This window comes from Harmonia axyridis, chromosome 3, assembly GCF_914767665.1.
Source record: "Harmonia axyridis chromosome 3, icHarAxyr1.1, whole genome shotgun sequence".
NCBI classification, from domain to species: Eukaryota; Metazoa; Arthropoda; class Insecta; order Coleoptera; family Coccinellidae; genus Harmonia; species Harmonia axyridis.
The window spans coordinates 5268995-5296532 of record NC_059503.1 but is presented as its reverse complement, the minus strand read 5'-3'; the positions used below and the strand labels follow the sequence as shown (position 1 = coordinate 5296532).

At 34.3% G+C, this 27538-nt stretch overlaps 1 protein-coding gene across 2 annotated transcripts in view; it reads right to left on the bottom strand.

Annotated features, from left to right (window-relative positions):
- LOC123675846 (tiggy-winkle hedgehog protein) overlaps window positions 1–27538 on the bottom strand; it is a 59955-nt gene that overhangs the window by 24444 nt on the left and 7973 nt on the right. The window contains exon 1 of one of the 2 annotated variants that reach the window (XM_045611387.1): window positions 19154–19780. The exons of the other annotated variant lie outside the window; for it this stretch is intronic. Coding sequence (XP_045467343.1) covers window positions 19154–19444 — 291 coding nt within the window. The 5' untranslated portion in view covers window positions 19445–19780. Of the gene's footprint in view, window positions 1–19153; window positions 19781–27538 lie in introns of those variants that run through there. 2 annotated transcript variants of the gene reach the window in all.

The following is a 27538-nucleotide window of genomic DNA, read 5'->3' as shown; positions in this document are numbered from 1 at the left end:
TCGATGTTTATTACTCTGAGAATTTGCAGAATTCAAGTTGATATTGCAAATGTCATTAACAGGAGATCTTTAACCATAGAATAAGATGAATATTTCAAGAAATCGCCAATTGTAGGTTATATTTTTATATTTCATTTCTATGATAGAACCACAGAATTTTAAGTGATATTTTGTAACCAGGAATAAAGCCTGATGTCAGTAATTTATTTTTCTTACATATTGCCTAGAGTAGCATAAAGTATAAAATTTTCCACCGTGAAACGTCAGCGTGAACGGACCTTCAGCGTTATCAGCAGACAAATTCGCCCGCAAGTTTTCAAGTCACGTCACCCGACACCGGGTACTGGCAGGTAAAACATCGTGTTCGAAAAATTCGATCTTCAACAATCGCTTCTCATTAAGTTGGGAGATAAGAGGGTTCAACACTATCGAATTGACAAAACCGCTGATGGTTATTGAGAAGTAATCTGAGCGCGGGTTTCTTAATAGGGTTCGACACCGACGTCACTCTGAATTCAGCTCCTATCAAGTTACGAGGCCGGTTAGAACTTGATTTGTCAACGCAACTGTAAGCTTCCTCTTGTCAGCGTCGTTTTCGATCTGGTGAAGATTAATACGTGGCGTGGACAGCTTACGGACATTGTTAGTCAATAAACAAATAAAGGATTAGTGGACCGTGAGCTACTACCTAGGAGCCCTGATCGTTTTATACAGTTTCTTTCTTCAAAAATTAGCTGGTTGGTTATGGTGTGCTGATGGCAGCACTCTTCGTACGGCAGCTTTGGCCTTGGTTTTTTATGGTGCTGAATACTGTTGTTCTGTTTGGTTCAATAGTGCTCATGTTATAACATTGATGCCCAACTTAACGTTTCTACGAGAATTATCAGTGGAACTAACGGGTGTTTTTTTTTCGAGGTATATAACTTCAAGTTGGCATTACTGATCAAGATGGCGACCGATTTACCAGCTGTCAATTGATTTATTCTCAGTTTGGTTTGGCAATTCATCATGAATAGACTCACGCCTGAACAACGCTTGCGAATAGTGCAATTTTATTTCGAAAATAATGGTTCTGTGCGGAATACGTATCGCGCACTACGTCCATTTTATGTTTAGCGATGAAGCGCACTTCTGGTTGAATGGCTACGTCAACAAACAAAACTGCCGCATTTGGAGTGGAGCTTATCCTCAAGTGTATGTCGAAACACTGTTACATCCAGAAAAACTGACTGTTTGGTGCGCTTTATGGGCTGGTGGAATCATTGGTCCGTACTTCTTCAAAAACGATGATGGCCAGAACGTTACAGTCAATGGTGATCGGTATAGAGCCATGATTACTAACTTTTTCATTCCTGAATTGAACAACCATGATGTCCAGGAGCTGCGGTTCCAACAAGACGGCGCAACATGTCAGATAGCTCGTGCCACAATCGATTTATTGAAAGACACGTTTGTTGACCGCCTAATTTCACGTTTTGGACCTGTGAATTGGCCTCCAAGATCTTCAAAAACACCGCTAGACTACTTTCTGTGGGGCTATGTAAAGTCATTGGTCTATGCGGATAAGCCACAAATCCTTGACCATTTGGAAACAACATTCGCCGTGCCGTGTTATTGCCGATATACGGCCACAAATGTTGGAAAAAGTCATCGAAAATTGGACGTCCAGATTGTACTAATCCGAGCCAGCCGTGGCGGTCATATGCCAGAAATCATATTTGAAATGTAATGCCACAAGATTATCTTGCGGATAAATAAAATTCATGTTAATCGAATAATCCATCGTTGTTTTATTGCAATTTAAAGTTCTATAGCTCTGAAAAAACACCATTTACCACTTTCTTAAATGGTTGCTTTCGGAGTAACAGTTGATCAAATAACAAATAGCAATTAGCAAATAACGCATGCAACGGTTTCCTTTCATATTCTAATGATTGGCAACCCTGATGAGTGAACATAAACAGATTTCAGGAAGGTGCCAAATTTTTTCTTGCTCAATCCCAAACCAATACACCTCCGTTGCCAAACCGGCAGACAAAGACCAGTTCCATCGCATCATCCACCGAAGAAAATCGCGTGTGAAACCGTCCTTATTTTTTTTTCATCCCGGCGGAAAAAATCGCCAAAACCACAGAGCCGGCGAAATTCGGACCCTTGATTTACGACCAGAGAAACAAGAGCTATATAACCGAGAGATGATTGAGAATGTGCGTAACAGTTTCTGTGGCCCATTATCGCTTTCATTTCAGGCTACGTAATTGAAAGTTAAAACGCCAGTGTGGCCAACGGCATGCAAAAAGGCCCCTACGGAACCGAATTAGTGTGAGAATATCACTTAACTGGATCGTTCCTCTTTTCTTGGCCTCGGCCAATGGATTTTCTCGCAGGTGGGTGTGGCCCTATAAATTTCGCAAGTAATTATTTTCTGACGGGCTCTGCTGCTATTCGGTATATTTATCGGTGTATTGCTGGAGAGATGGTAACGAGATACCACCCGAAATTTCGTACCATTTTACGTTGTCGCTTTTTTTTTTTGTTGCAAGGTTGGTAATGAAATATTATCCAGAAAACAAGTCTGTGTATACCGTTGATCCCTAATATCTCGCTTAGCTGGATTCTGATCGATAGATGTGAAAATTGCGTTCGATAATGGTCGCCTGTGATTGTTTCAGTCGGTTGTAACAACTCATAATACACTACGCTGAGCTGGTCCCACCAAATACTTGGAACCGTGAATATTCGGTTTGGCCGTCGACGTGGAAGCATGGCCAGGATGTCCCTATGATTTTCTGCTCTTGGTATTATGGTAATGAACCCATATCCCGTCTCCAGTCACAATGCGATGCAAAAATCCCTTCCGTATTTGCCTTGCAAGCAGCTATTCACAAGTAAACAAACGCTGATCAATATATCTCGGCTTCAACTCGTACGGCACCCAATTTCCTTGTTTCTGAATCATTCCCATGACTTTCAGGCGTTTTGAAATGGCTTGTTGCGTCACTCTCAATAATCCTGTCAATTCTTGTTGCGTTTTACATGAGTCTTGATCAAGTAATGCCTCCAATTCTGCATCTTCGTAAACCTCCTCTCTTTCACCGACATGCTGGTCTTCAACGACAAAATTACCGTTCTTGAAGCGTTGAAACCACTCTCAGCACGTTCTTACATTAATAGCGGCCTCACCATAGGTATTTGAGAGCATTCGATGAGCCTCAGTCACAGATTTCTTCATATTAAAGCAGAAAATTGAAACCTCCCGCAAATGACGAGAATTTGGCTCGTAAGCTGACATGTTGATTCGAAAATAACTTTATGATGCTGACATAAATCGAATAATAATTTGATGGCGTTATGTTTACAAATACCGGAGCTTATTATATGACATCTACTTATTTCGACTACCACTTACCGCTACTGCTATATATTGCAAAACGGTGGAAGGAAAGTTGTGCACCTAATAATATTACATTATTGTAGCTTTTATCGCTATGTCTATTTTGAACAGCCTATATCTTGGGAACCATGGAAAACCAGGGTCCTCAGACCAGTTGTTCTCATTGAGGATATAAAGGTCTACAAAAAACAATACTTATATTTGAAATCAACAGGTAACCATTTTAAATACATTTAGTATTGATCGTTTTTTTACTAGAAGCTTCAAGTTTTTTCACCTGGCTACGTAACCCTAAAATGCGAAAATATTCATGAGAACTTCGTCATCCAATCGCCCAATTACCTAATAATATTCAACGCCTAAACACGCAAATTTTTGACCCGTATAAAAACCGACACTTAGGATAAACATGTCAATTATGATTATTACAACTCACTCCTTTAATACGATTGTCTGTTTATGCAACACACACATAAAATGGTGGGAAAATAATGCATTGTGTCCGTCCGCCATCAGTCGTAAAACGACAAGTATGCAATAAAATACACATCGAAAAACACACACATTCAGGTTATTAAATACAATAAATAATTCAGCGATGGTGAGTGACAAAATTTCAGATGATTTACAACAAAATTCCAATATGTTATTACACTGGCAAGATTTATTCACTTATTTACTAGTGAATTAAGTACCAAACCGAACGCCAATCGATCGTAAACTGTTGTAGAATCTCTTATGAAATCGTAAAGGGGGAATGACAGGCAAACGTCAAGTTTGCGCGGACGTGTATGGGATAACAATCGATGTGGCGATTCCAGAGCTGAAAACTCTTCGAAAATATAAAAACTAAATATAAAACACATTTTTTTGGCAAAATTCGATTTTATTATTCAACATAGTTGCCTTTGAGGGCGATACAGCGATTATAGCGATCTTCCAACTTTTCGATACCATTTTTGTAGTACGATTTGTCTTTCGCTTCAAAATAGGCCTCAGTTCCGGCGATTGCTTTTTCATCGGCGCTAAATTTCTTTCCAGCGAGCATTCTTTTGAGGTCCGAGAACAGAGAAAAGTCGCTGGGTGCCAGATCTGGCGAATACGGTGGATGCAGAAACAATTCGAAGCCCAATTCATGCAATTTTGCCATTGTTTTCATTGATTTGTGACACGGCGCATTGTCTTGATGAAACAGAACCTTTTCTTCTACTGATGGGGCCGTTTTTTAACGATTTCATCCTTTAAACGATCCAATGACGCTATATAATAATCGCTGTTGATGGTCTGGTCCTTTTGGAGGTAATCAATGAATATTATACCTTGCGCATCCCAGAATACTGATGCCATAACCTTGCCAGCTGACTGTTGTGTTTTTCCTTGCTTTGGATTCGCTTCATCGTGTGCAGTCCATTCAGCTGACTGTCGATTGGACTCCGGAGTAAAATGATGGAGCCATGTTTCATCCATTGTCACATATCGACGCAAAAATTCAGGTTTATTGCACTTAAACCTCTTCAAACACTGCTCAGAATCATTAACACGTTGTTGCTTTTGATCGATTGTGAGCTCGCGCGGAACCCATTTCGCACAAAGCTTTCTCATATACAAATATTCGTTAATGATATGATGTACACGTTCACATGATATCTTCACAATGTCTGCTATCTCGATCAACATCACTTCACTGTCATTCAAAATTATTTGGTGAACTTTTTTGTTTTTGTCGTCGGTGACAGCCTCTTTTGGGCGTCCACTGCGTTCGTCGTCTTCGGTGCTCATTGCACCACGTTTAAACTTAGCGTACCAATCAATGATGGTTGATTTTCCTTAGTAGAGACCCCGGAAACTCTTCATCAAGCCAAGATTTTGCTTCAACTGTATTTTTTCCCTTCAAAAAACAATATTACATCAGCACACGATTTTTTTTCCATCTTTTTTAAAATAACAAAAGTAGCTACACTCACAGCGTAATATCTCACAAACTAATGGTCGGACTGCTGTCAAATTTTGACACGTACCGTTTGAAGGTTGGTACTAACTAAAAATCATATGGATTTAATATTAGCACCGCCATCTGTGCATCAGACCTTGGACTTTTCAATTGGTCTAATAGAAAAAGTGCTCGAAAACGCATACTGTATAGAACACAGCAATTTTACTTCCACCGATTTCAATCAATATTGATGATTTCCATCTCAAACAATAACTTTCTCTCCATAACCGAGTAATAAAATTTACGATGAGCACAAACTTTCAGCGACTGCATAAAAACCTGGGTTTCACAAGAGAGATTTCTTTCAACGGTAGTAAAAACCAAAGCAATGGTCAAAATGCGTGCCTTGTTAATTTCTCTTTAACTGACTTTACTTAATCATAACTTATATTATTATTGATTCATGACTCGGCAACAATAGTCAGTATTGTTCAGCAACAAGAAAATAATTTAGTTAAATCGCCAGTACACTTTCAATACAATAGGAGTTCTTGTCATATGGTAATGAGGACTGCAAGATATTGATACGTCGATATCATATTTTAAAACACTGTGTATTGTTAACAGGCATAATTCCAGGTAACGTTCTTGTAAAAATCCCGTTTTGAATGAGCACTGACCTACTATCAGCTGGTACACCAGACAGATTGGAAAGAAATAGAGCCCTCCAGAAAAAAATACCAAGAAATGTTTTGCTCAATTTCTCAAGAACTCTTCGTCAGGTTTATTTATTTGTTTAAGTGAATATTATCAGCTATGTTGATATTAAATAACAGTTATTCTATTTCCAATCAACTTTTTAGTTCGTAAATAACAATTATTTCGTTACAAAGTAGCTTATTCAGCTTCGAATAACTATAGTTTTTTTTTTACTTTGAATGAAGGCATCGACTGCTATGGTCATTAGCCTGAAATAACTATAGTTAATATCAAAATGAAACATGTCATTGAAAAACCCATTATATTCATTTCAATCACCATTAGTAACAATTATCAAGTAACAAATAGCCAAAGTGTCCCCATTTTTACATATCAAATGGTCAATAAGAGTAGCTCATGTGTATAAATCAGTTTCATAACAATTAAATGACGGTAACTTGACGAATAAGGCCTCTAAGATATCACCATCAAGTTCCATTCCAAAATAATAACGTTATTCGTTATTTTATAACTGTTATTTGGATGCATAAACATAGAAAAACACGACATTCGAATTATACTTGTTAATTGTTATTTGCTATTCGTTATTTGTTATTTGATGCTGTATAGGAGTTAATACTCGACCATAATGTGAAATTTACTGTTCTCATGAACTGAAATAAGAGACATGCAAGAAGTAGGTACCTCAGATCGATTAACCGACATGTGTAATATGAAGAAGTAACGCTTTTCAATCAGTAAGTGTTCCCCTATTTACAAGTTCTAATAGAGTATGTAATTGATGTAAAGCAAGTGGTGTTGAATCGAATTATTGAAAATTCGATGCTCGATACGGAAACAGAGGCGTATCTAACGGAATTTCTCCATCAAGTATCAAGCGAATTGATACAGGTTCAGAGTTGAATTTGCGATAAATCTATTTTATGGAGGTTACTAGATAACAATTTTGTCGTATATACATTTCCTTATGGGGCCAATCCAATCCTGGCTTCAATTCAGTTTAACTACCTCAGGAATCGATAGATTCACATACCAACAGATGCTATTCCACCATCATAAAATTTCATATGAAAGGTGATTTCAACATAGGAGGTTCAATCGAGTTTGTTGACGGAATTCTTTTAGACATAATATGCCTAGTTGTCAATTGTTCACATTGGCTATTTGACAGACCTCTCAAATACTCTCAAATTATTCTGGGGGTGTTAATTGAGTACAAAAAGTAGATATTTTCATGAATATTTCCAGAAAAAAAATTAAAAATGCAGTAATCTGGGCGTAAAATTGGTAAGATACTGAAACTTCGAAGAGGCTGGACCTGTTACTGTTGTGTTGAGGCCAATACATCATCGGAATGTACGCTCGACTGAAAATATTGCTGCTGTAAGTGAAAGTGCTGAAGAAGATCCAAATTTACCATTATTCGGCGCGCACATTATTTAGGCATCTCTTACGTCACGCTATGGCGTATTTTGCATCTGAGCTTGCATCTCTATCCTTATGAGGTTCAGTTGACATAAGAACTAATAAAGCCAGATGATATTATGCTGAAAGAAAAATTTGATTTGTATTCTAAATAAAAGTGTGTTTCATTTAAGTTTACCCAATATTTTCTCACATATATTCAAAATTTTCCTATCAAAAAATAATCCGAAATGGTGTCCTAACAAATAACCCATTCGTTTGGCTATCAATCATCATACCCATTGCTACCTTCGATATCTGGAGGCAGAAACTCGATCTTAAGCTGACAATCTAACATATATACAGGTCATTGGGAAATAATATTGAGACAGATTATCAGTACTTCAGCTCAATAGACCTCTAACAGTAGTCGATTCATGAAATATAATCCAGGAATTCTTCACAGCATTATGACAGTTGAATCCTTTCAATCCGATTTAGTTTGACGTTACCATTAGACGATATTCATCTAAGGAAGAGATTTCATCAGATCATCAGAGAAAATTGATTTATTTCGACGAGGTCTCCATTATCATACTTTTTCAAATGGTGATAATTTCATTCAATTTAAGGTCTCATGACATAGGTACTTTCAAAGGGATTCACGAAAATTGAATTGAATTGTTTCAGCTATTAGTAATTAGTAGTTGATCATGATTGAAACAAATTTTATACTTTTAATTTTAATGTTTTTACTTCTCGAAATATATTGTTAACAATTTGGTGATTGCGTAGTTCTGAACTTATTTCAAGGTCATCATAAGATACTGAAGATACTACTAAAGGTACAGAATATTTTTAAGGGTTCAGGTACAAAAATGGTGATAAGAAATCTGGAAACTTTGGGATATTTTCTCGTTTCAAATTCAAGTAGCAATATAACATACTGCTAATATTAAATTTGCTATTAGATTATTAAAAAAAAAACCGATTTGGCTGCATGAATTTATCTACCCGAATAGTTTTTTCAATCGGATACACTCAAATTTTACAACTCTTTTTAGCAATTGTACTTAATCAAACGCTACTTTACTGTCACATTTTTATCAGTGCCATTATTGAAGTTGTTAGCAATCAAGTAGTAAAAATTGTGCAAGGCAAATGGATTTTGAACACGAAATAATAAATATTTTGTAATTCATTTGCTATTCTAGGCACTTTTTGACATACTAGTTATGTGAGATCTCCTTGGTTATAACTCCTGGTTTTTAAATTTGTGGTTATGGAAATTTTCGAATAATTTCATTTTATTGGTAACAAGAACAAATGCACCGCAGATATAACCAAGGTAATTACTTACTGCTATTTGCATTTATCTGAACTGTTGATTTTCATTGCATGATTTGCATAAGTTACATCTTACTGCAATGTTGATTTACGATTTTCTAGGAAATTAATATTAGTTATTTAGCATACATTTTGTTCGTTTACTTTTACTTGAGAATTTTCATAGCATTGTGATTACTTTTAAGATAAAATCATTTTTGCTTCACGAAATAATATCTATATTACACGATCTACTGATCAGATTTTGATGAAATTTTGTATGGACATCCAAGTTAGAGCGATACCAGTTCTACAGGAATTCAAGATTTCACAGTTATACTTTATACGGTGTAATTCATGCGCAAACGTGAAATTTTGGGACCTCAATCCCCAATTTTGATGACATTCGGTATAGGTATTCGAGTTAAGTTAGAAATTGTCCCAAACGAAATTCAGCTCTTTGAAATATATTGTTACGTATTCGAAAACGTGAAATTTCGAAATTATCATGATTTTGATGAAATTTGGAATGGATTATTCTAAAATAAATTAAGCTCCTTCAGTTAAACGGTTTTGTTTATATCCAAACTTGAAATTCCTTGGAGCCCAATCTCCAATGTTGATGAAATTCGTTGTGGGTATTCAAGTTGAGTTACAAATCATTTTAAAGGCTCTTCCGGAATTGTATTGCTTATTCGCAAACTTGAAATTTCAAGGTGATTCGAGTTCTACTAGTCCGATTTTGATGAAATTTGATATGTATCTATAGTCGAGCTAGATCGTTAGTAGTTCTGAGCTAGCTTTTTTAGTTATACTTTTTTGTTCAAGCCCAAACGTGAAATTCACTGGATCATAAATCTCCTAAGTTGATGAAATTCGGTAAGTATAGTATTCGCAAATATGAAATTTCAAAGTGATCAATATTTAAAGTTCTACTTGTCCGATTTAGATAAAATTTGGATTGGATATTCAAATTGAGACATTCCAATGACCTTAATATTTCACTAGAAGTGCGATGTTGATGAAATTCGGTATGTGTATTCGAGTAGAATCATGAAACTTTATCAAGAAATTCACGCTTACGTACTGTACATTCACAAATGTGAAATTCGTGGGATTTCTACTAGTCCGATTTTGATGAAATTTGGAATGTGTGCATAAGCAGCTTTCGAGTGTATTATAATTATGAGATTAATATTTGGGGCTATATTTTAAAGAGTGAAGGACGGAGAAAAGTAGTATCTCTATACATCGGCCGAGTATTTTATATTTCACCAGCTATAGAAAACTGTAAGAATTTTTTTTTGGTCAACCGACAATAAGTCCGCGTTTCTTTGTGTCCATCAAGAAAGGCCGGTAGTCTAGTGATGACTCGAATCGTGTCTCTATTCGCTAATAGCTTTATATCTCATTTGCCATCGATTTCAGTGAAATTCAAGCGCATTATCCTTGACAATGATCCAAGTAGCACGCGAACGTAAAGTCGCTTGAGGTAGGTCATTAAATTCCTTGACCAAAGAGCTTATTGTTTCGGTGAAAACCACTTTGGCTGATATGGAAATGGACATACGATCTCGCCAAGACTTATTTTCTTGCTGCAGTCGGGTGGAATATTCGAACGTATATCGCCTCGCTATTGCCATTCCCTGGATTAAATGACATTTTACTCGACCTATAAGGCGATTCGGTAATTCAATAAGTACCGAATGACTTCTTCCTTTTAATTTAATTGTCGGTGATTCTGTTTTTCGAAACGCTCTCGTTTTCTCGTTCGTGTAATTCCTTCTGGGTATGATGCGGTTGTTGGAGATGCTTTCGCGAGATGGTACGCTTTGAATTTTACACTATTTTCAACAATATTTTGAATTATAAAATTTCACGCATTTTTTTTTAACTAAATTAATCTCTTTCGTTGGTCACATCGGATTATACGATATGGCGTTGTAAAGGTGTGTTCTTAAATTGGTAGTGCAAAGTAAAATGAGAGATTCCAATTGGGAGATTTTAAGAAAAAAAATCCTACAAATTTCAGCTTGCAAAAGCTTTGTTTTCAAGTTAAAGGATGTTTCTTATAGTCACTTTTTTTTTTGATAATTATACCAGTTCATCGGATCTTTAGCTGCAGATTGGGTGAATGACTACCAAAACTTATAACTAATTCATTTATCACAACTTACTAACTTGATCTTTATAATAATTTGGATTTCCCTGAGGATTACTAGAGAATTGTTTGATTTTTTTCTCGAAATCGGTAGCAGATACGACAAAACTACAAGAAATCAAAAAGTATAGTACTGGACCAAAGTTTCTTTTCACATTTTTCTAAACCACTAGTGGCCCACGAAAAAAAGTTCTGGAGAAAAAAAGCGGCCACTGTTCTAGAAAAAATATTACGAAAACTTTAAATTGGAATATCTATCTATTCCAAATTAAGGTAAAATATCTTGCAAAGGGAGGTGCTATGAGAAAAAAAATTCAACGCCCTGTATCTCGAAAATAATGCGTTGGCGGGTCCATGTATACATTTTACGAAAATAGTTTGTCAGTTTGGGGAAATTTCGCAAATTGATGCAATTCTCTTAAAATTTGCCTTATACACATCGTTTCCGTCGGTCATCTGCAAAAATTTTGGTCAATGCTGGGGCAGATTTAATTGGTTTGAGAAGGCATAATGGATGGAATCTCTCAATGGTTGCCGAAGAATACGTTGAGGAATCTTTTATATTTAAAGTGAGTACTATTATTAGAGAAGAAAAAACAGCAATGTAGCTGACTATTCAGGAAATGAAATGAAAACATTTAGAATGGCTAGCAAGAAAGACAATCTTGAAGACGTACAGTAAAATTCATGAAGATATCTACAATAAAGTTGTTAATAAAAAACTCAGCGTAATGAACATAGATAGAGGGAGCCTGTACCTATCATTTTCAGTAAGCAAATTTGGTCCCCAACATGAACTATCAAATTTGATATAAAGCGCCCGGAAATGAAAACACATCAGTGATAGGATATTTCACTCAATTCGCGAGTTTCTCCACAAAAAACTCACTTCTTATGTTCCATAGTGAATCAACGTTTCATATTAACTTAAAATATAATTAAATAAATACCTAAATATATCAGAAATTCAGGAAACAAACTTCAAGCGAACTAAGAGACGTGAAACAACCGATGACACTCGGAGAGCAAAAGTTGCCAAACCTTGGATTTCAGGAGGTAGATACAGAAATTATAAATATTCTGCTTATTATAAATTCGAAAAATATCGGATTCCAAATATTCAAAAATGCATATTTAATCGGGAATCACTCAAATAAATATAATTCATTCAATATTATATAAAATCATAACGATATAGTAAAATTGTGGATTTGAAAATATATCACAATCCGACAACGTAATCGACCGTGTTGAGGTCATGTAAAAACTGCGTATACTTCGTCTAGTTATGTTTATTACTTTATGTTAAAAAATTATCGAAACTTCATTATCCTGTATATCAAAGTTTCATGATTTTCGATTATATGAAATATTTTTTAAAAATGGGTCCAAAAATCTCTATCCAAGAACACCCTGAATGAAGAAAATTCATTTCAAACTAATAACTTTCCAACAAGGATTCATTTGAATGCGACGTATGCGGTGTTTCTGGATATGCTAGATATTTTCCATCACTTTCTGTACAGATCGACACGTCTTTGACAACTTCAACATTGTCGACTCCAATAAAAACCAGATTCGATCCATATATCCCCATAGGGTTTTCTAATTTATTGGCAGTTGCCTTAATAGACAAATAAGCGGAGAATCATAATTTTCAGGTCAGATTCTAGAACCGATAAAAACCTTGTTATTTTTTCTAAAACATCTGATGCATAGGTGTACCTGAGGATCACGACTTCACCTTACATACTGAAAAAAGGCAGTGCCGGTATTTTTAATGAAAGTCATATAGATAAAGCATACATCCAATAATCATGAGCTTGTCTTTCCATTTTCTGATACACGACCAGAGACCGATAATGTGTGTCGGATGATTTTAACCATCGTTTCTCATACACCTTCTGAAATCTTACCAGCTGGCTTTGGTTTCGACATCCTTGGTTACAGTTCAGATGTTTCTCACGCGTCAACTTCTGGGGATTCTTTCCCGTATCACTTTTGTACGCTTTCTACATATCTCTTCCATCTTTTCCGTTGTGTGTGCGTACATCCTCCCAATTTTTTTTAATGCCAAATACCTGTGGCCGTGATTTTGCCATGTTGGTACGAGAGATATAGCGAGTTTGTGATTTGATTTTTTTTCTAAGAAAATCTCCGGATTTATCTACAGAAAAATGCGTTGGAGTAACACTTTTAAAGATGTCTATGTTGGCGAATAAAGTAGAATTTTTAGGAAAAAAATTTTTTATATGAAGCTTGAAATTGGTATTTTCATCTCAATGCAAAATATTCAATTTCAATCGAATCGGGTAGTTTTGAAATTATTAGAAAAACGATATTCGAATCCGAAGCTATCCTCTTATTAAATTTACATATATTTGGATATTGAGCAATAAAACGCAGTATGTATAAAGAAACATCTCCTTTAGGTAAGGTTATAGATATAAATCATAGAGTAATACACATAGATAGAGGGAGTATACGCAATTTTTACATGTACCCAACATGGTTAGATTACGTTGTCGGATTGTGATTTATTTTCAAATTCACAATTTTACTATATCGTTATGAATGTATAGTATATTGAATGAAATCTATTTATTTGAGTGATTCTCAATTAAATATGCAAATTTGAATATTTGGAATCCAATATATTTCCTAACTGTCGAATATATAGTATGCAGAATATTTATTATTTTCTGTATCTACCTGCTGAAATCCAAGGTTTGGCAAATTTTGCTCTCCTAGTGTCATCGGTTGTTTGACGTCGTTTGGCTCCCTCTATCTATGTTTATTACTCTGAGAAATAAATAAAATATAATTTGTCCTATCTAGGAAGTTACTTTAATACCATACAATAGTGAAAATGAGAATAATTCAACAAACTAAACCTACTCCAATATTTCGAAACAGAAACAAATCCTATTCAGTACATATAAAAATGCAATACGGGTCTATTTTAAGAAAAACAAAATAATCTTCATACGCATTAAAAAAAAGTCGATGTCATGTATCTGTGAACACCAAAAGCAAATTCCAGATAATCCTTCACTATAACAAAACCCAGGTGGATTGGGTACTTCAATTTTTCACAAATATTATGAACAATGAAGGATGAGAATGAAAAAAATCATTGCGAGTGTACAAATCCAAGATGATTAATCAAATATTTTATCACAGAAAATTTAAAACATAGCATCATTCATGATAAGTCAAATAACAATTGAGTAAGCATTTTTTTGAATTACTCTTATCGTATAAATAGTACAAAATGATAAAGTGAACCAAAAATTTAATTTTTCCTCCAGATAAATATGAGTAATCTGTATGCCAGAAAATTAATCGTTTCATGATTCAGAAATATATAGTTATTAAGTTTATTTATCATAAATTGATAAGAGGAATAATTTTTCTTTTCAAACTTCATACAATTCACACTCCATTCACTTTTTTCAACGTTGCGAAAAAAAAACCGTTTACAATAAAAAAGGGGACCAAGCATATTACCTTGAGACACACCATATAGGAATCGCCTTGACCAAAACTTCCTCTATATTTTAAATTCTCAAAAAATTCCCTTCGAGAATTCAAATCACCGACCTAGATATCTACTGCTATTTTGCTAATTAGCGAATTACACAAATTCAATTAAAACTAATAGAAACGTATATAATTCAAAAACGAGGACACTTACTTTTATATTTAGGAAGTTATATTGTATAATCGAAGACAAAATAGAATACTTGTACAATAAAATGGTTATTAATTTTGGAAAGTAACAAGTTGTAAATGTCATTTCAGAGAACAATAGACCATAAAAGACTCGATGTTCGACACAAATGGTGAATTTCTAAACAATTTCTTTTATATTTCCTTCGGAAGGAATTTTGCTGTATAATGTATGCGCAAAATATATACATATTCATATATTTATTACCGATGATTGAATTATCAATATGTCAATGGAAAATATTACGACAGGTTTTTGTATACTAAATCGAAAAAATAGATATTTCTCTCTGTTGAGTGAAGTGATAACAAGAATGTTGACATTACGTATCAGAAATCCTTTTTATCTTATATCTGAGAAAAACTACTCATTATTGCATTTGATTTGTTTCATTTTAATTTAAGAAACTAGAAAAACTAATCTTTGAATGCATTGTGTGGAATTTCGAACGTCATTTTGTAGTTTTTGTTTGTAACTTCGTTATTAACTTCATTCTTTTCCTTTTCTAACAGGGCTTGTTTGGACTTTTAGAATTTCTACCTGCGCCATCTCCTTTTTGTTCAGTGGGTATAATTTATTTAATAAACACCTTACAGACTTGAATCCAATTTAATCTTAATATATTTTTTGGTTAGTTTTGTTCCCACCAACAGGGATGGGTAGATAACGGTTCTAATCGGTTTTTGAAGGATTTATATACGTTTGAGGATATTGGGAAAAAACGTTTTGTCCTTATTAGGGTTCCTCAGCAAGAAAGTCAAAATAAAATTTTTTGAAGGATGATCAATTGAAAACTAGATTTTAACGAACCAAATAAGATAAATTAGGAGTCCCATGAAAATTTCTAGAGATTAAAAACAATTCCAACGATTTATCTTAAGAAACACTGAATCAATACCTACTTGATAAATCCATTTCAGTTCTTATTTACAAAATAACATCTCGCTATTGTTTTAGTGGATCAATTCTTTTTTGTTATGTATTCGGTGGTCACATCAACTCATTAATTGATCAGCTGTACACCTCTACAGTTAAGCGTGAGAAATATTAATACAAACAATGTATTGTTTGAAGAACATTGTAAACTTGTCTCTGTCTCCAGACAAAAGATAAAAGTATTTACTCTTCGACATATCCAAAATGAAAGAGATCTTTGAATAACAGTGATGTGCAGCATCAATATACGAAGGCTCGAGAAATACTTTGAACAATGCGTTGTTTGCGTTATAAGCTGAGCGTATCAGATTTTTTTTCAATTATTCTGCAGATAGAATATTTGATTTTATTTAATGCAAGAGGGTGGTATTTTTGAATAAGTATTTTGTAAGCAAAATGTAATATGTATGAAAGTTTTCTGTTTATCATTTCCTTTGTATTATAATATAGAAATTTATGTATGATTTTTTCCATAAGTTATTTGCATTTTCGTGCAGTTTTTTGGTCCAAATTTTAACATTTTTTTCAATTAATAGGCCTGTTATTTCGAGAGTTTGGACATAATCATTGTCCCTACAGAAATCTCATTTAAAACTTAGGGATTCAAAAAAGGGAATTCCAACTTCTAGTAGATTGCTTTAGTGAAAATGTAAAATCAAAAGTAATTATAATAAGTAAGTATAAATAGTAAGGAATAGATCAAAGTAATTTTTACAATGAAATATGATTATAAAATATCTTCATATAAAAGAAAATGATTGAGCCAATAATAAAAACTAACGCTCTTGTCTATTTGAGATATATTTTGAACTTTTGCGTTGAGTGTTTTGCTGTTATTTTCAAAGTCTGAATAGATTCATTTTCGATATAAAAAGCAATTGGAACAGCATGAAATTCTAACCTTCAAACAGATTCCTACAGTACGAATGTAATGAATCAAAGTAATATTATTTGCAATTGACTATTGAATAAAGATCGTTTATTCACTTAGAAATTGTTTATATTTCCAAGTGACGTTATTGAAGCGATCACGTTGCGCAAAATTGCATTTTCGCAGCCTCTTTAAATATATCTTCGTTCATTGCCATTCAATTGAGGAATGTTTGAATAATCAAATAATTGAAAAATCTGTCAGTTTCGGAGATCAAAACTTCAATCAACTGATTTAAAAACAATGATGATGAAACTTCTATTATGTTGCTCCACTAAATTCCTTCAGATAAATATAAAAACGAGAGTTTCTGATTCGTAAACACACTGAATTATCTAAATACGTGAAATTGCCAAATTCTTCAATGAGGTAGCCACCTAACCAAACAATGTTCCAGATAAAAAAAAATTCAATAGAGCACATGAAATTTATAAGGTGTATGCGTATGCTCTCACACCTATCTGTTCATGGTGTGTAAGCATAAATATTTACATTATATTTAGCCGCTATAAATAACTACTTTTCATTTTCAGGATGAAGATTTTAACGGGAAACGGGTAAACAGATTTTGACGTTGTATTTATCTTATCATCAATGACATATTGAGAACAGTATGAAATTCTTTATACGTAATACGGAGATTGACGAGAATAGAGTAGGTCAAGTAGGCAGGTAAAACTTCAAGGACATATTGGTTTGATTTTTGGGGGGAAAAATCACTTTTAGGACGAGTAAAATATTGTTATCAATGAATGAAGTCATATCTATAATTATGAATGAAATATTTGAGTTATATATTCCTATTCAACTATTATACTATTATTTTTGGATTATAATAGAGGAAATATCATCCTACGTTTTGCCTTATCTTTCTATTCAATTCTGGATGTTTTATTTCATTCTGTGTTTGTCATAGACTTTTTGAAATTTATTATGTTAAGACTGAAACCGCTTCGTTCATAGAATTACCAAAAAGGTTGTTAATAATGGGATCATAAATAATACCAAAAACTGAGTATGTATATAACTTCCGATTATAATCAACTCCTATTGTCTATGACTCATTCTTTGGGATTAGTGAAATACTAAAATGCGTGTTATTTTGAGAGTTTGAATATATTCATTTTCCTTACGGATATCTTATTGAAAACTTACGGCGTTTAAAAAATGCATTGAATTCTTACCTCAAAGATTGCTTTATATGTAGAGATTGAGAATGTATAAGGGAGTTTTGAATAAATCCAATCGCTTGGTAATATATTTTTTCGAAGAATTCATTAAGATTATAATTCATTATTCATTTTGTGATTTCGAAGGTTTTTTAAGCGAAGAAAAACCTTGAAAATAATTGAAATAATAAGGATTTTCTAAGTAGTTTTTGAGTTTTTGACCAAACCTAACCTTGAAAATAATTGAAATAATAACGAAGAAGGTATATGAGTTATTTATGTAGTTTTTGAGCTTATAAACGAAATTTGCACAAAAATTACTCCACACTGATTAGATAATGTCAATAAAATTGTGGTAAGGATAATAGTGAAAAAGTGATATATAATATATGTAATAAAAAACAGAAAATGTTTTCTGTTTATTATATCTTCTGTATTATTCTACAGAAATTTTTGTATGATTTTTTCCATGAAAGTCGTCATATGTCTTATTATATTATTGAATATGCAAAAAAAAACTGACTCTAAAATCTAGAATAATTTATACCTGTTCTCACCTATTGAAAATGAGTTTAACTATGACGTCAATTTGAAGTGAACACTTTAATTGTTAGCATTTGCTGTTTTGATCTGATTTTCGACATTTTCACAATAAAATATGGCTGTTATTTTGAGAGTTTGAACATATTCATTTTTCCTACGGAACTCTCGTTGGAAACATTGAATTATAACCTCAATGACATTGCTTCAGTAAGAATGTTATGGAATTATGAAATAAACGATCCCTCGTTAATGGTAATAAATTCAGAAGAGTTTTCCAAAGAATATAGGTAAGAAAAGAAGAGCATAATTTCCAAAAATTATTCATTCTGGAATAACATCACTAGTCGAAGAAATTTTAAGCAAAGAAAAACCTTGAAAATAATTGAAATCATAATGAAATTAGAGGTATTCCCAAAGCTTTGGAAAACAGTTTTCACAGAAATATCCATACCGTCATAAACAAAACAATGAAATTGTCGTTGAGGCAATATTGATATACAAAAAAATGGGCTATGAACCAGAAGTTAGCGAGGATTTCGAATTGAAAAATCAGCAAAATACACCGAAAAAGATACAAATTTTTGCCAATTTGGCCTAAAATTTCCGTAAAAATGATCAATTCGTGTCAAGTTTGATTCACCATAGAATTCCAACTGAAATAATGATTCGAGAACTTGAAAAAACAGATATTCTGACTTGAAATGATCTTTAAGAGCTCATATTTTGAAAATTACAGAGTATATTTGACGTTTTAGGGGTGAAATACGCCGTAAAAGAGGTTATACCTTGACATTTCGGCAACATCCTCAAAAACAGCGCCAAACGGCCAGTTTCGAAAGCGTCAAACCACCCCAAAAGGAAAACCGCAAAAAAAAACAATATATACAGGGTGCACCAAAATACCTGCGTCATCAGCCTGTCCGCTCCAGTCCCCTCCTCGTCCTTGAAAACGATGTCCTGGTTATAGTTGGGCACCAAATCCCTAAACCTAGTATCATTCCTGCCGATCCTCCCCTCGCCCAAACCGCTCGCTGTAATCGTATTTTCCGGCACGTTTGGCACGTGCTGTTTGAAGACGAGCGGCGTCAGTTTCCTGGGGCCTCTCCGACGCCCGGCGCCCCTTCCAGGCCCGCAGGCCTTGGCGCCCACAGCTAGGGCGACCAGAAACGCCAAAACGGGAACGCACCACTTCATCTGGAACGCACCACCGATCACTTCCTTGTGAACGCACTCATTCCACCGCACTCTGTGACCTGTGATGGCATATCCGCTCTGTGATCCGGTACGATTGCCGACTCCTCAGGTGCGGGGTACTCTCTTGTACACTTGTCATAGGCGAAACACCGACTGATGAGCCCCACTCTGTGGCCCAGGCCATCTTTCGCTCTTCAACGTGAGCCCATTGGTCGGCTAGGCGGGGCGATACGTTTCTTACCTGGGCCTCGCAAATCAAAGAGTGCCAGAGGTCAACGGGCGAATCTTCGCCACACTCATCTGGACCGTTGCCGAAACACGTCTCCATCTCTTTGGGATTTTTGGTCCTTCTGGATGGATCCCGGGCGTCTGGGTATGGTGCGGGGTTGTCGGTTCTACTAGGGGGAATGTAGATTGGGTACGGTTTTACTAGACCCTCAGAAGGGGGATGAATCTATTCCAACGTTTTTGTGCTGGTTCGTCTTTAATTTTCGTGTTTATTTGTTTTTCTTTTTAGATTTCAGTTAGGTTATTTTAGATTTTTATTGTTTAAGAGTGTTTTTATGGTTTTATATAAACTTTTTTATACTTTTACAGTGTTATCTATGTTTTATGGATTCATTTATATTTTTTTTCTACATTCATGCAAAAAGCAAAACTTCATTGAACTATATTTAGTGGAAAAAGAAGTTCTTTATTGCACTAGTGCAATAAAGTTTTTATTGCACTCATCTGTCATTCTACTTCAACGTGCTGTTACCAATTGTTCATTCACTTTCAACATTGAGGGTAAAAATAAAGTCCGAGTTAAATTGTTCGTAACGTATTAGTTCCTGTTTCAATGCAAATCGATATTAATAATAAAGTATTCAAGTTGCGCTTTTCATTTTCCTACACCTAGTGCCGCACCTCAATAAATCATTTTTTTGCTTTTTGCATGAACGTAGAAAAAATGTTGTATGCAACTCGTGCAAAAATTGTTTATTGCACTCGACGTTTTGTCCAACTCGGCCTAACGGTCTCGTCGGACAATTTCACGTCGAGTGCAATAAACATTCACTTTTTGCACTTGTTGCATAAATAACTATTATGGTTTAGTCCTTATTTCTCATGTATTCATCTTAATTGATACTATTGAAATAGTCCTGAACTGCAGTTGAACATAGCTGTAGATTATGTTTCGTCTCATATTTTCGTTTTTCTTCATTTTATCTTTATTTATCTTTCAATCATTTCAGATTTTGATATATTCACTTTTCAGTTACGTTATTTGAAATTTTTTTATTTGTTACTTTTGTTTTTATACTTTTCATAACTTTTTTCATAGACTCATTTACACATTTACAGTTTATATATGTTTTATGAATTCATCTATATTTTTTTATGATTTTGTCCTTATTTTGCATGAATTCATCCAATAGATACTAATAATCGTGAATGCTGTTGACTATGGTAGAAGATATCGAAATTTATTTGAAAAAAAATCAGAACTCCCTCGAATGAAGTAAAAAACTATTTAAGAGCACTTGTTTCTTGAAATTTTGGAGCATTTTATATAGGAAATGGTCAAAGACTACTGATAAAATACGGATAAAAAAGGATAATGAGACGCAAAGGATAAGGCATTCATTAAAGATACCGAAATTTTTCTTTAGAACGTTATCAAATAGCTATTTCTTCAATGTTCGAAATTTTTTTCGAAAATGATAAGATGATGAACATTCAGTTGTCAAACTTAAAAATCTATAACGAAATAACGATAATTGAAAAAAACAACACACATCAAAAAAGTACTAACACAAAATGAAGAAAAAGAAAATTAAGTTCTCATTACACAAAAAACTCTTCAACATTTGCTTTCAAGAGTGATTAAAAAAAATTTCGAGAGAATCGAAAAAAAAAGAGTCAGAAAGTTCAAAAATTCAACTAACTATAACTATTCCAAAAAAGTTTCAGTGGTGAAAAGAAAATGTAGTATTTCTTATCTAGTAGATTTAAAGAGTGGAAAAACGTTTTCCTAAAAATTTGTTGGCCGTACCTTTTCGAAAAATCCTAGAAACCCCCAAAAACCATGGGATCTGGCAACCCTCTAAGGACCAAACGTCATCGACCAAAGCTATCGATAACACTGATTCGATCATTCTAAATTAGTCAATTGTTGGAAGTGATTAGTCACTTAAACTCTCGAATATGTAGATATTTCTATTAATTATTATTCATGCCGGCGGTGTTTGTTTTATTTATTTACTTTGGCCTGACGATAATTTCTCTGCGTTGTGTTTTTGTTATGTGAGTGAATGGAAAATGCTGGTTCATTGTCAGTCGTCTACGGAAATTAATTATTCATGTTTTTTCTCTTAGGACAACGTTTAGCGGGTTGATCACCTTTAGCTCAAGTTTACGTTAGTTAGATGGGAAAGAGTGCGCGTAAACGAAGTCGCATGGAATTACGGAACTTGAGTGAAATGACTGAAATGAGGGAATTCCGTGTTCCGAAGGAAATTCTAATTACAAATCGGCAATACTTGAGCGTTTCTCAGTTTTCCATGAGGATATGACTTGAGTTATACGTTCGGTTCGAGTTTGCACCAGTGGCGTAGAAGAAGAAAAGTTGCAGTTGAAAAAGATGATTTCGAAAAGGTATTCCGATATCACAATTCGTTTCTATACCTGATTAATGTTTCATTTTGGCAAGTAAATCTATACCGATATCTATCAGTTGGAATCAGTGGCGTACCGAAGATTTCGGTAAAAATTTCATTAAAATCTGATAAAAACTATAGGAGAACGAGAAATGAGTAAATAAGAAAAACTAATCGTTCTTTATTACTTCGATCTACATTAATTTCAATGCCCAATGGAAAAAATTGATTTGAATACTTTCCAACAAAAACTTTCAAAAAAAATTTTTTTTTAGAATGTCGATTGCTTGAATACTTTGTTGTTCGGTGAATAATTTTTTCATTAAACCTCTGGAATAGTTGAAAAAATTTTTACATTCACGTTCTCGGAATTTATGAGATTATCATGAAATTTGGTACAAAAAGCGATTGACCCCCTCGAGAAAATGATCCATTCAGTTTTGAGGGAAAAAATCGAGAAATAAATGAAAAAAATAATTTCTTAGGAACTTTTCATCACATAAGGATCAAGTTGAAAATATATATTGAAGCGCTGCAGCTGTAGATGTAGAATATAGGTATAGGTTTTCTAAAGTGAGTTTTCATTTTGATTAGTCTGCTATCTGATCAGCTGTCATCTTTTGACATTAGACAAGTAAAAACTACGCTTTAACCAAAAATGGAACGATACACGGTTTAAAAACTCAATTGAATTGTTAGAATTCACACAAAAAAAATTGTGTTAAGTCATCGTCCAAATGTGCGTATTGGACAAGAAAATTTCATGGAAAGGATATGGTGCTGCAACCATAGCCATGGCAGCCATTTGGCTGATATCGTTTTCCTACGTTAATGATATAGACACCTTTCTCTTCACAATGAAATATACATCTATTGATTTTTCTGAAAATATACTCGTTTTTTTTTCCATATTAAAATGAAACCTTTTATTGGAGAATGCTTTATTTTCTGAATTATTTCTGGCTTAATTACAATTTTTTTAAAAGGATTCGATGGCAATATTCTAAATCTATAAGGCCCAATAAATTATCTAAGTACTAAGATCTGAAACTATAGGGTGTTCTCAATGTAGTCGGCAACCAAAGATACATAAAACTAAATAGAATATTTTAGCAGGGTATATCTACGTTCACTTGCTACCACACGATAATTTGTTTAGAAGTAGAATAAGATATGTCAATAAAAACCCAATCTACGAAATTATCGTAGTATGTTGATATATATTCATCTTGTAAATTTTCGAAAAATGATAACAGAAATACAACAGAACCACGTTTGCCTAAGTCATCGCAAATTTCTGTCTTGAATTCTCATTGCTTTCTTGATGATTCAATACTTTTTTTTAAGTATAGATTTTCGAAAACAGAGAATTCTTTCATTGAACGAGTTCAGTGAACCATATTCCAATTCATTGTTTTGTGTTTATTCTGGAACTTAAATAAATATTAGTTTTTATCTATGTTTGCATATCAAACCCCATAACAGATTATGCCGGAATCTGCCATAATATTGAAGAGTGTCGTTGTTAAGCCAGCATTATCAGGATACGATTTCAAACAGGTGTTGAAAGATTACGAGAGATATTAACGTATTTCAACACAAGATCAAGACGAGGGTTCCCTGATACGAAGAATGTTGAAACGAAAAATGGAGCTTAATAGAAAAACACTTATTTGCTTTGAATTACATTATTCTTTTCATTGATTAAGTGCATATTTTTAATTCGCATAAATATTTCTCAAAGAAAAATTAATTCAAAAAATTGAAATTCAACGAGAACGCTAAAATGCAGTTTTATATTAGTGACATCACTTGGAAGTAAAGGGTGTTTTTTTTCGAGGTATATAACTTTAAGTTGGCATTACTGTTCAAGATGGCGACCGAATTAACAGCTGTCAAGTGATTTATTCTCAGTTTGGTTTGGCAATTCATCAAGAATAGAACCACGCCTTAACAACGCTTGCAAATAGTGCAATTTTATTTCGAAAATAATGGTTCTGTGCGGAATACGTATCGCGATTTTCATAAGCGAACTTTGTTTAGCGATGAAGCGCACTTCTGGTTGAATGGCTAAGTCAACAAACAAAACTGCCGCATTTGGAGTGAAGCTAATCCTCAAGTGTATGTCGAAACACCGTTACATCCAGAAAAACTGACTGTTTGGTGCGCTTTATGGGCTGGTGGAATCATTGGTCCGTACTTCTTCGAAAACGATGATGGCCAGAACGTTACAGTCAATGGTGATCAGTATAGAGCCATGATTACTAACTTTTTCATTCCTGAATTGAACAACCATTATGTCCAGGAGCTGTGGTTCCAACAAGACGGCGCAACATGTCACACAGCTCGTGCCACAATCGATTTTATGAAAGACACGTTTGGTGACCGCCTAATTTCACGTTTTGGACCTGTGAATTGGCCTCCAAGAACTTGTGATTTAACACCGCTAGACTACTTTCTGTGGGGCTATGTAAAGTCATTGGTCTATGCGGATAAGCCACAAACCCTTGACCATTTGGAAGATAACATTCGCCGTGTTATTGCCGATATACGGTCACAAATGTTGGAAAAAGTCATCGAAAATTGGACGTCCAGATTGGACTACATCTGAGCCAGCCGTGGCGGTCATTAGCCAGAATTCAGTGTTTGTTTTCGTTTTATTTTGTGAGAATCATTTTGGTGAAAGTAATGAACTTACAACTAGATAGTATTTCATCATAATTATTGTTTTTTTTATTCATTACATTGAAATTTGACATGAAGCTTTAGAAGGTTGGAATAGAAAGAGCAATAATTCTAGGAGTTATCGTGTTTATGGACGGACAGAATCGTCTTATGTGTGTTCTTAAGGAAATCTCACAAATGCTCCTACTGCGTAGCAATTTTTATATACTTACTCAATAAGAAACGCAATTAAAGAATAACCTCCATTCAATATTATTTCAGTGCAGGTTAGTTTGACGTTAGATATGCATACGTTCATAGAAAACGGCCTAACCTAATCTTCATTCAATAATTTGATGTTAGTCAAACATAGAAAACGAAGAGAGCTAAAGATTATTGCTTCTATGATTTGCATAGAGTTTTCGCGTAGTTCCTTTTGTATCGAGACCATCGATCATCAATTCTACACCGTGCCGATGAAATCCATCGACGAAATGTGCAGATAATCGGCCCATATCATATTGGGATGCCTTTGTGGAGAAATTAACGGCTTGACGTCTTTCGTTGGTGGTATTTAAGGCGAGACCGACCCTAATTAGTTTAAGTGCATGTCCTTAAATAAATACCAGTATTGGCACATTAAAATTACATCAGGTTTTTCAGGCTGCAAGAAGTTTATAACTTGGTAATTGGATATTACGATCGTGTAAACTTGCAACTGGAATGCGACATAGTATACGTGTAATTTCGAGTAATTGGAATTCTTTGAAAGTTGGACCTCTCGAAGATTTAACTGGCCGAAGATATCGACCTGCGGAACCTTTTATTTTTTTTTTTCGGGGTAGTCGCCTTGGGAAGTGATCCTTCGAAAGACGAGAAAGAATTTTTGATCGGATATCTTCGAAATGGTGTGTTCGAAATTGACCGCTTTACCTAAAAACTGTATTTTGGTAGTTCGAAGGAAAAGAATTAATATGGGGTATAAAATTCCACCATTTGGCAACATCGCATATAAATTTCATATAGACTTTCTGTGAAGAATGAGCTGAGAATTCATCATTCCTAGAACCATCTTATAGAGATTGTCGGAATTCTTTTTGTCTGTAAGTTGGTTCAATTCATTTTCACGCAGATTATGCCAATTGTCATTTTGATTTTTTTACAGTTCACCATTTCATCAGCTTAGCTCAGGGGTGTATTCACAGTGGATAGAAATATCGAACAAAGAATCTGTTTCAAATTTTGCAAATTCAATGCGTATCCTTCATGTGCAAAAGCTGAGTTTTGTATGGGACAACAATGGTCCAAACTGAATATCCGTACCAAATGCCCTTAAAATCGGATATGAATTGTAGAAAACAAGGAAGTATGGACAAATAGACCGACATACATACACGAAAGTTCAGGATGTTCCAGTTTTTGCGGAAAGACGTGGTCCAAAAATTGTTTAATTCCAGAATTGATTCCAATTGTTTTTCTACCTTCTGTGAATTCGGACGCAAAATGTTGTGATCCTTGGATTAGTCCTTAGTGTAAGTGTATGAGTTTGAAAGCGTAGGTTTAAATAAAAATACATAATAGTTTCTAATATGCTTTATTGATGAAATTAAAAAATTGGCAATCTAAGTATTATATGGACATTAACTTAATATTCCGTAGTAGAATTGTCATGAAGTTCCATTGAGAATCAGATCGTTTCTTCTTGTTTGTCTCTTCATCAATTTTCTGTGAGGAAAAGTCAAAATTAAATGACACACTGATCAGCATCTCCAGAACGTAATTTCCTAGTTGAATTATGTCCTAAATATCCTTCAGCAAAATCCTTAAACTTCACTCATTTTCCAGTTGCCATGCTAAATAGATAAGTTGCCTACATGACTGTTTACCTATCAGGATAGTTTTTTTCTGGACCTTTCTCAACTTTGGAAAATGGTCTTCGTTTCGTTAGATTTAATTTTCTATCTTTATCTTTATAGAGTTTGAGCCATATCTCATATGTTGTCGTAGACATTATTGGATTTACAAGATTATGTTTTATTTTCTTTTTTCTTGGCACTTCTTTCCACGGGAAGTAGTAAAAGGAAAAGGAGGTCTACTATATTTCATCTTTGCCTGTAAGTTACAAAATTCCTATGTGTACGTCAATATTAACTGACAATCTCATTCCATGCTCAACACAACGTAGAGCAGGAAACAAAGTTGTTCTTCCTCTTCGTCAGCCTTCCCTTATCCACTCGTGTATGTAGGCCTCTTTTATGTTCTCTCATGCTATCCTGTCCTGAACAAAGTTAATTCACCTAAAATATAAATATAGCAGAATTCAACTCAGTTTATCTATCTCTTGAATTTTCGGTTCCTCAGCACTTACCCACACAAGAAGTAGAAAAAGGAATCCGGGAAGACTACTAGATCTCTTCTTCTGTGTAAGAACCAAACTTCCCAATATTCCGTGAGAATCTCATTCCAAGATAAACAAAAAGTAGGCCAGGAAACAAAGAAACTCCACCTAAAACAAAAATATAGCCGAAAATCACCCAGTTAACCTCTCAACCAATAATTCACCCAAACAAGTACCGTCTCCAGTTCATAGAAATAAAACAACAATAAATCACAAACATAATTTCATTTCAAACTACCCGAAACGTACGTTTCGACGATGAAACGGCACTAAATTATTCATTCAAACATTGCACCGGAATACCTGCGTTCTATTAAAATTCATTTCGAAATAATATTACGCCCAAAGAACTGGTTAAACACCTCGGAAAGACCACACACATATGACGGC